Source organism: Monodon monoceros, unplaced genomic scaffold, assembly GCF_005190385.1.
Source record: "Monodon monoceros isolate NGI ecotype Baffin Bay Population unplaced genomic scaffold, NGI_Narwhal_1 Super_Scaffold_5, whole genome shotgun sequence".
NCBI classification, from domain to species: Eukaryota; Metazoa; Chordata; class Mammalia; order Artiodactyla; family Monodontidae; genus Monodon; species Monodon monoceros.
The window spans coordinates 64476093-64489819 of record NW_021703782.1 but is presented as its reverse complement, the minus strand read 5'-3'; the positions used below and the strand labels follow the sequence as shown (position 1 = coordinate 64489819).

Below are 13727 nucleotides of genomic sequence, written 5' to 3'. Positions count from 1 at the left end.
TGTGTGTGTGTGTGTGTGTGTGTGTGTGTGTACACAAGCTCATACACATATTCTCAGAACTTTGATGTGATCAAGGTGTCCAATAAGAGCTCAGAGTCAGCCGTCTTCCATCGTAAGCACAGTCACCACCTTCTCCGGTGCTTGTGGTGGCACCAGTTGGCTGCAGATGGACAGGAGAGCTTGTATCCCTGGGGAAATCCATTCTGAGACTAGCCAGGAACTGAAGGCAGAGGGCTCAGCAGGGAAAAAAAAATTCCTTGCAGGAGGAGGTAGGAAGTGCCATTTGACTAGTGGTGGGGGATTTCTGCATGAGGTGGAAGACGCTCAAAACTCATCTTGTAGTTTCTATATTACTGAAAATTTGAAAATTTTACATGAAGAACAGAGGGAAGCATAACAACTTATGTGGCTGATTTCAAGCACTGTTCACAGTAGGTCCTGCTTCTGAAAATATTTGCTTCTTCTTATGTGATTTTAGTCCAATATTTTGCAGCTATGCTGGTAGATTTAGGGTGTGATACACTGTCCAGAGGACGCTGTGAAATAGGGAGCTCAGACCTTCAATGCTCCGTCCCTTAATCCACCATGCTGCCTGATGGGAGGGACTGCAAGTAGACAGGGAATGTAGGAGAATACCGTATTTCAAAGCTTGTTGAGGAAGAAGAGATATGGGATAGGGAATTGAAAAGGGGACTAGGAATGGAGAACATTTTCTTGAAGGCTCCGCTTTGTCCCCCATGACATGTTCTCACTAAATATCACACTTCATGGCCGAGTTCAGATTACATCTTCCTTCCCTGCTCCAATACACATCCAACTTTATCTTACTTTCTCTACCTTATTTTCCCATTACTTCTGATGGAACAATTTCCATCTCTGAAAAGGAATCAGAACATGTCCTTTAAGTATCTTTCCTCTTTCAATGTATTTTCATTTTTTTTATTACAGTTAATGTCTTGTTCAAAATTTATAGCAAACAAACTATCAGGAAGACAACATAAACACATACCACACATAACTTAGGAGGATGAAACAAAATTATAAGAAAAAAAATTATAAGAAATGAGAATGCTCCCTAAAGCCCACTGGAAAATAAATTCCCATTGAAGAGGTTGGTTTGAGCCCCTTTTAGAGTCTTACAGAAATCCCACTTAAATACACACAAAACAAATCTGGGAAGAAGCTCTTTTAAGGAATCAACAAAATACTAATTTACACTACTGATATTTTTCTATGATGCAGCTCCCGTAAGATGTCACATCCTAACACAGGAGATAACTAACTTCAATGGCAGAAGTTTTCATAAGATCTTAGAATAGCATAATGCCAAATAAGAAGCCCTGCACATAAACTCTACCTACCTTGAATTTCTTGGAACTGTTTTGCAAGTCCAAGCTGGCTATGAGCCAGCTGTCCGAAGGTTCCTTGGCTGACCAAAGCAAGCGATCAAAGCTTTCATCATCAAATCTCACATAGAGGTTCAGCCGGCTGGGCTCTGATGGAGACCCCGAAGATGTGGTTATCTGGTAGACCAGTCGGAGGCAGCTCCATTCCTCAGTCTGTACATCAGAACTCAGCAGCACGGCTTTCTCCCCCTGCTTGGCAAAGGAGGTGTCCACGTAAATGTAATGGCCTGGAAGGAGAAAGGGACACAGAGAAGAGATCATCTTCTGCTCACAACTCAGGAAAATACACAACTGTGGTCCAGTAAATCTAAGGGCAGATACTGCCTGCAGATGCATTTTGTGGGGCCACTGAATGTTGCCTGAACATGGGGTCTCTGCTCCTGGTGAAAAATTAGAAGGTCCAGTAACACTGAGGCTACTTGCACATGACACATGACAATAACAATCCAGAGCTGAGTAGTGCTGCCTCTTCAGAGGTGGTATGCGGGCTCCATTTCGCCATAATCCCCACTACTCCCTATAACCTTCTGACATTGAAGCCAAGTATCTGTTGCCTATTATCACCTTATAACAGGCCCATTTAACACATTGCATTCATCTTCCTGGTCCCCATAGGCATATGAGTTTGAGAACCCAGGCTAAGGGGCTTCAGAATCTGGAGGAGCAGCATTCCTCTACTGGAGTCAGAAAGCCTTGGTGGATCCCTTCCCTTTCCATAGCTCCCCTCATCCCTAATGACTCAATCTGCATTTGACTTGCCTCATTATTGTAGATTAAATTGATTTGGTTACCTTAGATCTTAGAGCCTAGGCAGAAAACGTTCATTGCAAGTTCATTAGGCATAAGACTCTCTTCCTCTAGACTCTTCCACGACCGAATCTCATAGTTCTGATAACTAAGTGAGAAAGTACATGCAAAACATGTAGGACAGGGCTTGGAAATCAGTAGACACACTGGGGCCAGCAAGCATTATTTCCCTCTCCTCCCTTGTCCCCTTCCTCGCTCCCTCCTTCCTCCCCTTCCCTTCTGTCCTCCCCTTCCGTTTTCTCCCATCCCTCTCCACTCCCTCCTCCTTTCCTTTCCCTCTTTCACTCCCCCTCCCTCCTCCTGCCCCCTCTCCCCTCATCCTCCTAATATGGACAAGGGGTGCTCTGCTGGCTACAGCAGGCTGTAAAACAGCATTTCTATGACCAAAAAAAGGGGTTGGAACCGAGAATTCTCACTTGAGCCTTCCAAGTCTAACTCTGGTCGTTGGCTTCCTTAACACTGATCTGATCTGCCTGTGGGTCTTGGGGACCCTCTGCCTTTCTGACCTGCACCCTCATGCTTGCTCAGAGGTTCCCACATTCGTGGCCAGCATCTAATAGGCAGTCTTCTGTCATGTGACCACCCACCCTACCCCTTGCATTTGGGGCTTCCCAACACTAAATTCTTACTGGAAAGGCCCTAAAAGGCCTCTTTGCTTGATGTTCTTCAGCCCTTCTTCCCACACTTGCGATCCCAAATGCTCATCCCAGCCCCATCCTGTGGCAAGTGCAGATAGGCCAGTGGCAGCTCAGCTGATGACCACCCTCACAGTTAAGGAACAGTTAGGGCGTTGTCTTCAAGGAGCCTCACTTGCCTGTGGAAGCTTTCAAGATCAAGATCTATCTCCAGCTGGCAGTCTTCTCAACATAGCAACTACCCACTGGGTGCAAATACAACTGCTTCTAGATGCCAACCCAGGCACCCTCTGTGGATAAACCTGGCCCTTGCAGTAATCACCAGCAACACCATTACCGCCTAGGTACAGCGAACACTCATTATGAACCAGGTGCTGCTTTAAGTGCTTCACATATATTTACTAGATGTGGGGTTTGTTGGGTTTTGAAGCACTAACTAAGCTGGGGTTCTCTTTTTTTTTTTTGCGGTACGCGGGCCTCTCACTGCTGTGGCCTCTCCCGTTGTGGAGCACAGGCTCTGGACACGCAGGCTCAGCGGCCATGGCTCACAGGCCCAGCCGCTCCGCGGCGTGTGGGATCCTCCTGGACTGGGGCACGAACCCGTGTCCCCTGCATGGGCAGGCGGACTCTCAACCACTGCGCCACCAGGGAAGCCCCTAAGCTGGGGTTCTTGATGCCAACCCTTTTTTGAAACATAATGTTGCTTCATTATGACGTGAGGGAATGAATAAGCACCATCCTCCTTGTCCCACCCTGCTACTACCCCAAAAGAAGGGACTCTAAGCAGACTGGTAGTGGGGTGGGGTGGAGATGGGAATTGATGGAGATCCTGAGAGCACTTCAAACCTTTTCTGAGGAAGTAGAGGGTTGGTACATGGGATATAAAAGAGGAAAGAAACAAAGAAAGTCTGTGCTGTGTCCTATGGATGTTTACATTGCATGCCAACTTGGTTGCCGTACGAGGCCCACTTCTCCCTGGGGCACTTGCCCAATTTCTTTCCCTCCTTCCTTTCCCCATTCTAGAAGGGAACAACTCACAGCAGGGGCTCTCAAACTTGAGCCCAGAGTCACCTGGAGGGCTTGTTCAAACCCAGATTGCTGGGCCCACTCCTAGAGTTTCCGATCCAGTAGGTCTGGGGTGATGCTGCACATCTAACAGATCGCATTTCTGAAAAGTTCCAGGTAATGCCGATGCTGCTGGTCTGTGGGTCACAATTTGAGAACCACTGATTTACACATCTGACAGAGAAATAGGACTCATTCTCAGGACACTTCTTATCTATCAAAGAAAGGTCAGGCATGTAAGTACTGATAGCATGCAAAGGAGGGAGGAAATAGTTTTACATGGAGGTAGAACTCAAACTTAAGTAAATGTGTGTTATAGTAGGCTCAATGAGTACACCTACTGGTGATTATCTTGATTTTTCAGTGAATGCCATAAAACAATCTTTCTTGACATAATCTTTTATTATATCAGATTTTATTATAAGCATATGCTAATGCTCTTATGTTAAAAGCCCTTGAGAACACACAGTATATAAAATGTATTATTTTAAATACCATGATGTTATACAGTATGAAAGTTAATGCTATTTATTGAGTGATTTTGACATCTTGGCCATAAATATTGGCTGTTTCAAATTATTGAGATTCTGCATGCAAATTACAGACCTCAAAATCACTCTTAGGTCATGCTGTGTGGATATGCCTATTAGCTGCATTACAGTCCATCCAAAGATTTATCCACCCAAGTGATTTTGCATCCACTCAGCTGAATAATGCATTTTCCTAGATCAAATAACTAGCTCAAGAGCTACCCACCTCCACTACCACTGCCAATCTCAAAACAGATTTTCTTAATTAATCACTACAGTTTTTTTTTTGCTCAGCCTGGATATAGCCTCAGAATCCTTCTAAATATAGTGTTCCATGTAATCACTACCAATTAATCTGAACTGGCACCTAAGCTGGAACTATTTCTTATCCTTGCTTGTGGTCAGATTACATCTTGTGGTCATATTAGAGCCAAATTGAACTAAAAGGAATGTGGCACATTTTGAAGAGCTTTTAGAAAATTAAGAAAGAATGAGGAAGATACTGATATCAGGGATGGTGACTTTCCCTGGACTGCCACTAATAAAATTGCTATTCTAGAAAAAAATGATAATGTTTTTGGTGAGCTGTTTATTTCTCTTACTTTATTAAAAATAATCATTTCAATAAACAAATGGGACCTAATCAAACTTACAAGCTTTTGCACAGCAAAGGAAACCATAAACAAAATGAAAAGACAACATACAGAATGGGACAAAATATTTGCAAACAATGTGACTGACAAGGACTTAATTTCCAAAATATACAAACAACTCATACAACTCAATAACAACAAAAAAACCCAAACAACCCAATCAAAAAATGGGCAGAAGACCTAAAAGGACATTTCTCCAAAGAAACGTACAGATGGCCAGTAGGCACATGAAAAGCTGTTCAACATCACTAATTATTAGAGAAATGCAAATCAACACTACAATGAGGTACCACCTGACACCGATCAGAAAGTCTACAAATAGAGAGGACCTTCAAGATGGCGGAAGAGTAAGACGTGGAGATTACCTTCCTCCCCACAGATATATGAGAAATACATATACATGTGGAACAGCTCCTACAGAACACCTGCTGAACACTGGCAGAAGACCTCAGACCTCCCAAAAGGCAAGAAACTCCCCACGTACCTGGGTAGGGCAAAAGAAAAAACAGAGGCAAAAGAATAGGGACGGGACCTGCACCAGTGGGAGGGAGCTGTGAAGGAGGAAAGGTTTCCACACACTAGAAGCCCCTTTGCGGGCGGAGACTGCGGGTAGCGGGAGGGAAGCTTCGGCGCCACGGAGGAGAACGCAGCAACAGGGGTGAGGAGCGCAAAGCGGAGAGATTCCCGCACAGAGGATCGGTGCCGACCGGCACTCACCAGCCCGAGAGGCTTGTCTGCTCACCCGCCGGGGCGGGCGGGGCTGGGAGCTGAGGCTCGGGCTTCGGTCGGAGCGCAGGGAGCTGACTGGGGTTGGCGGCGTGAACACAGCCTGAAGGGGGCTAGTGCGCCACAGCTAGCCGGGAGGGAGTCCAGGGAAGAGTCTGGACCTGCTGAAGAGGCAAGAGACTTTTTCTTGCTTTATTGCTTCCTGGTGCGCGAGGAGAGGGTATTCAGAGCGCTGCTTAAAGGAGCTCCAGAGACGGGCGCAAGCCGCGGCTAACGGCGCGGACCCCAGAGATAGGCATGAGATGCTAAGGCTGCTGCTGGCGCCACCCAGAAGCCTGTGTGCGAGCACAGGTCACTATCCACACCTCCCCTCCTGGGAGCCTGTGTAGCCCGCCACTGCCAGGTTCCCGGGATCCAGGGACAACTTCCCCGGGAGAACGCACAGCGTGCCTCAGGCTGGTGCAATGTCACGCCGGCCTCTGCCGCCGCAGGCCCGCCCCGCACTCCGTGCCCCTCCCTCCCCCCGGCCTGAGTGAGCCAGAGCCCCCGAATCAGCGACGCCTTTAACCTCGTCCTGTATGGACGAAGAACAGACGCCCTCAGGCGACCTACATGCAGAGATGAGTCCAAATCCAAAGCTGAACCCCCAGAGCTGTGTGAACAAAGAAGAGAAAGGGAAATCTCTCCCAGCAGCCTCAGGAGCAGCGGATTAAAGTTCCACAATCAACTTGACGTACCCTGTATCTGTGGAATACCTGAATACACAATGAATCATCCCAAATTGAGGAGGTGGACTTTGGGAGCAAGAATGTATATATGTATTTTCCCCTTTTTCTCTTTTTGTGAGTGTGTACGTGTATGCTTCTGTGTGTGATTTTGTATGTATAGCTTTGCTTTTACCATTTGTCCTAGGGTTATGTCTGTCCTTTTTTTGTGTATAGTTTTTAGCACTTGTTATCATTGGTGGATTTGTTTTTTGGTTTGGTTGCTCTCTTCTTTCTTTCTTTTTTTTTTTACTACTTAAAAAGTTTTTTAAAATTATTTTTTATTTTACTAACTTTATTTTATTTTACTTAATTTAATTTATTTTATATTACCTTCTTCTTTCTTTCTTTTTTTTCTCCCTTTTATTCTGAGCCATGTGGATGAAAGGCTCTTGGTGCCCCAGCCAGGCATCAGGGCTGTGCCACTGAGGTGGGAGAGCCAAGTTCAGGACACTGGTCCACAAGAGACCTCCCAGCTTCACGTAATATCAAATGGCAAAAATCTCCCAGAGATCTCCATCTTAACGCCAAGACCCAGCTCCACTCAATGGCCAGCAATCTACAGTGCTGGACACCCCATGCCAAACAACTAGCAAGACAGCAACACAACCACATCCATTAGCACAGAGGCTGCCTAAAATCATAATAAGGCCACAGACACCCCGAAACACACCACCAGACATGGACCTGCCCACCAGAAAGACAAGATCCAGCCTTATCCACCAGAACACAGGCATCAGTCCCCTCCACTAGGAAGCCTCCAAAACCTACTGAACCAACCTTAGCCACTGGGCACAGACACCAAAAACAATGGGAACTACAAACCTGCAGCCTGCGAAAAGGAGACCCCAAACACAGTAAGTTAAGCAAAATGGGAAGAGAGAGAAACACACAGCAGAGGAAGGAGAAAGGTAAAAACCCAACAAACCTAAAAAATGAAGAAGAAATAGGCAGTCTACCTGAAAAAGAATTCAGAATAAAGGTGGTAAAAACGATCCAAAATCTTGGAAACAGAATGGAGAAAATACAAGAAACATTTAACAAGGAACTAGAAGAACTAAAGAGCAAACAAACAGGGATGAACAACACAATAAATGAAATTTAGAATTCTCTAGAAGGAATCAATCACAGAATAACTGAGGAAGAAGAACGGATAAGTGACCTGGAAGATAAAATAGTGGAAATAACTACTGCAAAGCAGAATAAAGAAAAAAGAATGAAAGGAATTGAGGACAGTCTCAGAGACCTCTGGGACAACATTAAACGCACCAACATTCAAATTATAGGGGTCCCAGAAGAAGAAGAGAAAAAGAAAGGGACTGAGAAAATATTTAAAGAGATTATAGTTGAAAACTTCCCTAATATGGGAAAGGAAATAGTTAATCAAGTCCAGGAAGCACAGAGAGTCCCATACAGGATAAATCCAAGGAGAAACATGTCAAGACACATAGTAATCAAACTGTCAAAAATTAAGTGCAAAGAAAACATATTAAAAGCAGCAAGGGAAAAACAACAAATAACACACAAGGGAATCCCCATAAGGGTAACAGCTGATCTTTCAGCAGAAACTCTGCAAGCCATAAGGGAGTGGAAGGACATATTTAAAGTGATGAAGGAGAAAAACCTACAACCAAGATTACTCTGCCCAGCAAGGATCTCATTCAGATTTGACGGAGAAATTAAAACCTTTACAGACAAACAAAAGCTAAGAGAATTTAACACCACCAAACCAGCTTTACAAGAAATGCTAAAGGAACTTCTCTAGGCAGGAAACACAAGAGAAAGAAAAGACCTACAATAACAAACTCAAACAATTAAGAAAATCGTAATAGGAACATACATATCGATAATTACCTTAAAGGTAAATGGATTAAATGCTCCAACCAAAAGACATAGACTGGCAGAATGGATACAAAAACAACACCCATATATACACTGTCTACAAGAGACCCACTTCAGACCTAGAGACACATACAGACTGAAAGTGAGGGGATGGAAAAAGATATTCCATGCAAATGGAAATCAAAAGAAAGCTGGAGTAGCAATTCTCATATCAGACAAAATAGACTTTAAAACAAAGACTATTTATTACAAGAGACAAAGATGGACATTACATAATGATCAAGGGATCAATCTAAGAAGGAGATATAACAATTGTAAATATTTATGCACCCAACATAGGAGCACCTCAATACATAAGGCAAATACTAACAGCCATAAAAGAGGAAATTGACAGTAACACAATCACAGTAGGGGACTTTAGCACCCCACTTTCACCAATGGACACATCATCCAAATGAAAATAAATAAGGAAACACAAGCTTTAAATGACATTTTAAACAAGATGGACTTAATTGATATTTATAGGACATTCCAGCCTAAAACAACAGAATACACATACTTCTCAACTGCTTATGGAACAGTCTCCAGGATAGATCAAATCTTGGGTCACAAATCAAGCCTTGGTAAATTTAAGAAAATTTAAATTGTATCAAGTGTCTTTTCAACCACAATGCTATGAGACTAGATATCAATTACAGGAAAAAATCTGTAAGAAATACAAACACATGGAGGCTAAACAATACACTACTTAATAACCAAGAGGTCACTGAAGAAGTCAAAGAGGAAATAAAAAAATAACTAGAAACAAATGACAATGAAAACACGATGACCCAAAACCTATGGGATGCAGCAAAAGGAGTTCTAAGAGGGAAGTTTATAGCAATACAATCCTACCTTAAGAAACAAGAAACATCTCAAATAAACAACCTAACCTTACACCTAAAGCAATTAGAGAAAGAAGAACAAAAACCCCCAAAGTTAGCAGAAGGAAAATAGTCATAAAGATCAGATCAGAAATAAATGAAAATGAAATGAAGGAAACGATAGCAAAAATCAATAAAACTAAAAGCTGGTTCTTTGAGAAGATAAAATTGATAAACCACTAGCCAGACTCATCAAGAAAAAAAGGGAGAAGACTCAAATCAACAGTATTAGAAATGAAAAAGGAGAAGTAACAACTGACACTGTAGAAATACAAAGGATCATGAGAGACTACTACAAGCAACTCTATGCCAATAAAATGGACAACCTGGAAGAAATGGACAAATTCTTAGAAATGCAAAACCTTCCGAGACCGAACCAGGAAGAAATAGAAAATATGAACAGACCAATCACAAGCACTGAAATTGAAACTGTGATTAAAAATCTTCCAACAATCAAAAGCCCAGGACCAGATGGCTTCACAGGTGAATTCTATCAAGCATTTAGAGAAGAGCTAACACCTATCCTTCTCAAACTCTTCCAAAATATAGCAGAGGGAGGAACACTCCCAAACTCATTCTATGAGGCCACCATCACCCTGATACCAAAACCAGACAATGATGTCACAAAGAAAGAAAACTACAGGCCAATATCATTGATGAACATAGATGCAAAAATCCTCAACAAAATACTAGCAAACAGAATCCAACAGCACATGTAAAGGATCATACACCATGATCAAGTGGGGTTTATTCCAGGAATGCAAGGATTCTTCAATATATGCAAATCAGTCAATGTGATACACAATATTAACAATTCAAAGAGAAAAACCAAATGATCATCTCAATATATGCAGAGAAAGCTTTTGACAAAATTCAGCACCCATTTATGATAAAAAACCCTCCAGAAAGTAGGCATAGAGGGAATTTTCCTAAACATAATGAAGGCCATATATGACAAACCCACAGCCAACATCATCCTCAATGGTGAAAAACTGAAACCATTTCCACTAAGATCAGGAAGAAGACAAGGTTGCCCACTCTCACAACTACTGTTCAACATAGTTTTGGAAGTTTTAGCCACAGCAATCAGAGAAGAGAAAGAAATAAAAGGAATCCAGATTGGAAAAGAAGAAGTAAAGCTGTCACTGTTTGCGGATGACATGATACTATACATAGAGAATCCTAAAGATGCTACCAGAAAACTACTAGAGCTAATCAGTGAATTTGGTAAGTAGCAGGATACAAAATTAATGCACAGAAATCTCTTGCATTCCTACACACTAATGATGAAACATCTTAAAATGAAATTAAGAAAACACTCCCATTTACCATTGCAACAAAAAGAATAAAATACCTAGGAATAAACCTACCTAAGGAGACAAAACACCTGTATGCAGAAAATTATAAGACACTGATGAAAGAAATTAAAGATGATACAAGTAGATGGAGAGATATACCATGTTCTTGGACTGGAAGAATCAACATTGTGAAAATGACTCTACTACCCAAAGCAATCAACAGATTCAATGCAATCCCTATCAAACTACCACTGGCATTTTTCACAGAACCAGAGCTAAAAATATCACAATTTGTATGGAAACACAAAAGACCCCAAATAGCCAAAGCAATCTTGAGAAAGAAAATCGGAGCTGGAGGAATCAGGCTCCCTGACTTCAGAGTATACTACAAAGCTACAGTAATCAAGACAGTATGGTACTGACACAAAAACAGAAATACAGATCACTGGAAAAGGATAGAAAGCCCAGAGATAAACCCATGCACATATGGCCACTTTATCTTTGATAAAGGAGGCAAGAATATAAAATGGGGAAAAGACAGCCTCTTCAATAAGTGGTGCTGGGAAAACTGGACAGCTACATGTAAAAGAATGAAATTACAACACTCCCTAACACCATACACAAAAATAAACTTAAAATGGATTAAAGACCTAAATGTAAGGCCAGACACTATCAAACTCTTAGAGGAAAACATAGGCAGAACACTCTATGACATAAATCACAGCAAGATCCTTTTTGACCCACCTCCTAGAGAAATGGAAATAAAAACAAAAATAAACAAATGGGACCTAATGAAAATTAAAAGCTTTTGCACAGCAAAGGAAACCATAAACAAGATGAAACGAAACCCTCCGAATGGGAGAAAGTATTTGCAATTGAAGCAACTGACAAAGGATTAATCTCCAAAATTTCCAAGCTGCTCATGCAGCTCAATATCAAAAAAACAAACAACCCAATCCAAAAATGGGCAGAATACCTAAATAGACATTTCTCCAAAGAAGATATACAGATTGCCAACAAACACATGAAAGAATTCTCAACATCGTTATTCATTAGAGAAATGCAAATCAAAACTACAATGAGATATCATCTCACACCAGTCAGAATGGCCATCATCAAAAAATCTACAAACAATAAATGCTGGAGAGGGTGTAGAGAAAAGGGAACCCTCCTACATCGTTGGTGGGTATCTAAGTTGATGAAGCCACTATGGAAAACAGTATGAAGTTTCCTCAAAAAACTAAAAATAGAATTACCATATGATCCAGCAGTCCCACTCCTGGGCATATATATGGACAAAACTATAATTCAAAAAGATATATGCACCCCTATGTTCATAGCAGCACTATTCACAATAGCCACGACATGGAATCAAGGTAAATGTCCATTGATAGATGAGTGGATAAAGAAAATGTGTTATTTATATACAATGGAATACTACTCAGCCATAAGTAGTATGGCTACTTTGCAGCAACATGGATGCAACTAGAGATTATCATACTAAGTGAAGTAAGTCAGACAGAGAAAGACAAATACCATATGATATCACTTATATGTGGAATCTAAAATATGATACAAATGGACGTATCTATGAAACCAAAACAGATTCACAGACATAGAGAACAGACTTGTGGTTGTCAAGGGGGAGGGATCGACTGGGAGTCTGGGGTTAGCCGATACAAACTATTACATATAGAATGGATAAACAACAAGGACCTACTGTATGGCACAGGGAACTATATTCAATATCCTGAGATAAACCATAATGGAAAAGAATATTTTAAAATGTGTATATACGTATAACAATCATTTTGTTTTTCAGCAGAAATTAACACAACATTGTAATCAACTATACTTCAATTAAAGAAAAAAGAAAGAAAAAAATCATTTCACCACTTAGTGAGTTAATGAAGTTTCCTCTGTGTATGAAGTATTTCATTTATTCCATCCTAATGAGATTGACAGCTGGAATTTAATCTTGGACATAATTTACATACAATGAAATTCACCCTTTTAATGCAGTTCAGTGTTTTTTAGTATACTCACAAAGTTGTGCAACCATTACCACTATCTATTTTCAGAATCTTTTCATCCCCCCCAAAGGAAATTCCATACCCATTAATAGTCATTCCTCATTTTTCCCTCCCCCTAGCCTCTGGAAACCACGAATCTACTTTCTGTGTATATGGATTTACCTATACTGGAAATTCCATATGAATGGAATTATATAATACGTGGCCTTTTGTGACTGACTTCTTTCACTTAGCACAATGTTTTTGAGGTTTATTATGTTGTAGCATATATCAAAATTTCATTCTTTTTTGAAGCTGAATAATATTCTATTTTATGGATATATCACTATTATTTATCCCCTCATCAGTTGGACATTTGTGTTGTTTCTACTTTTGATTAATATTAACAATGCTAATATGAACATTTTTGTGCAACTTTTTATGTAGACATAAGCTTCAATTCCCTTAGGTATATGCTTAGGAGTGAAATTGTTAGGTCATATGGTAACTCTACGTTTAACCCTTTGAGGAGCTGCCAAACTGTTTCCTGAAGTGGCAACACCATTTACATGTCTAATAACAGCGTATGAGAGTTCAACTTCTCTACATGTTCACCAACACTTGTTACTGTCCATCTTTAAAAAAATTATTATAGCCATCCTAGTAGATGTGAAGTGGTATCTAATAGTGCTTTTGACTTGCATTTTTCTAACGGCTAATGATGTAGAACATCTTTTCATGTGCTTATAGGCCATTTATATATCTTCTTTGGAGAAATGTCTATTTAAGTCCTTTGCTCATTTAAAAAAATTGAGTTATTTATCTTTTTATTGTTACGTTATAAGAGATTCTACATAATCTGGATACTAGATTTTATCAGACACATGATTTGCAAATATTTTTCTCCCATTCTGTAGGTTGTCTTTTCGCTTTCTTAATGGTCTTCTTTGAAGTACAGAAGTTTTTAATTTTGATGAAGTCCAATTTTCTATTTTTTCTTTGGTTGTGTGTACTTTTGGTGTCATAACTAGGAATTAATTGTTTAATTTAAGGTCATGAAGGTTTA

The 13727-nt window shown here is 40.9% G+C and overlaps 1 protein-coding gene across 2 annotated transcripts in view; it reads right to left on the bottom strand.

The window, feature by feature from the left end:
- The window catches only part of MAMDC2 (MAM domain containing 2), a 165852-nt gene that overhangs the window by 86904 nt on the left and 65221 nt on the right, over positions 1–13727 (bottom strand). For both annotated transcript variants that reach the window (XR_003790805.1, XM_029202966.1), the window contains exon 3: positions 1362–1633. Coding sequence is in view for 1 of the 2 variants with exons in the window: in XM_029202966.1 (XP_029058799.1) it covers positions 1362–1633 (272 nt within the window). In the remaining variant the exon portion in view is untranslated. The remainder of the gene's footprint in view (positions 1–1361; positions 1634–13727) is intronic.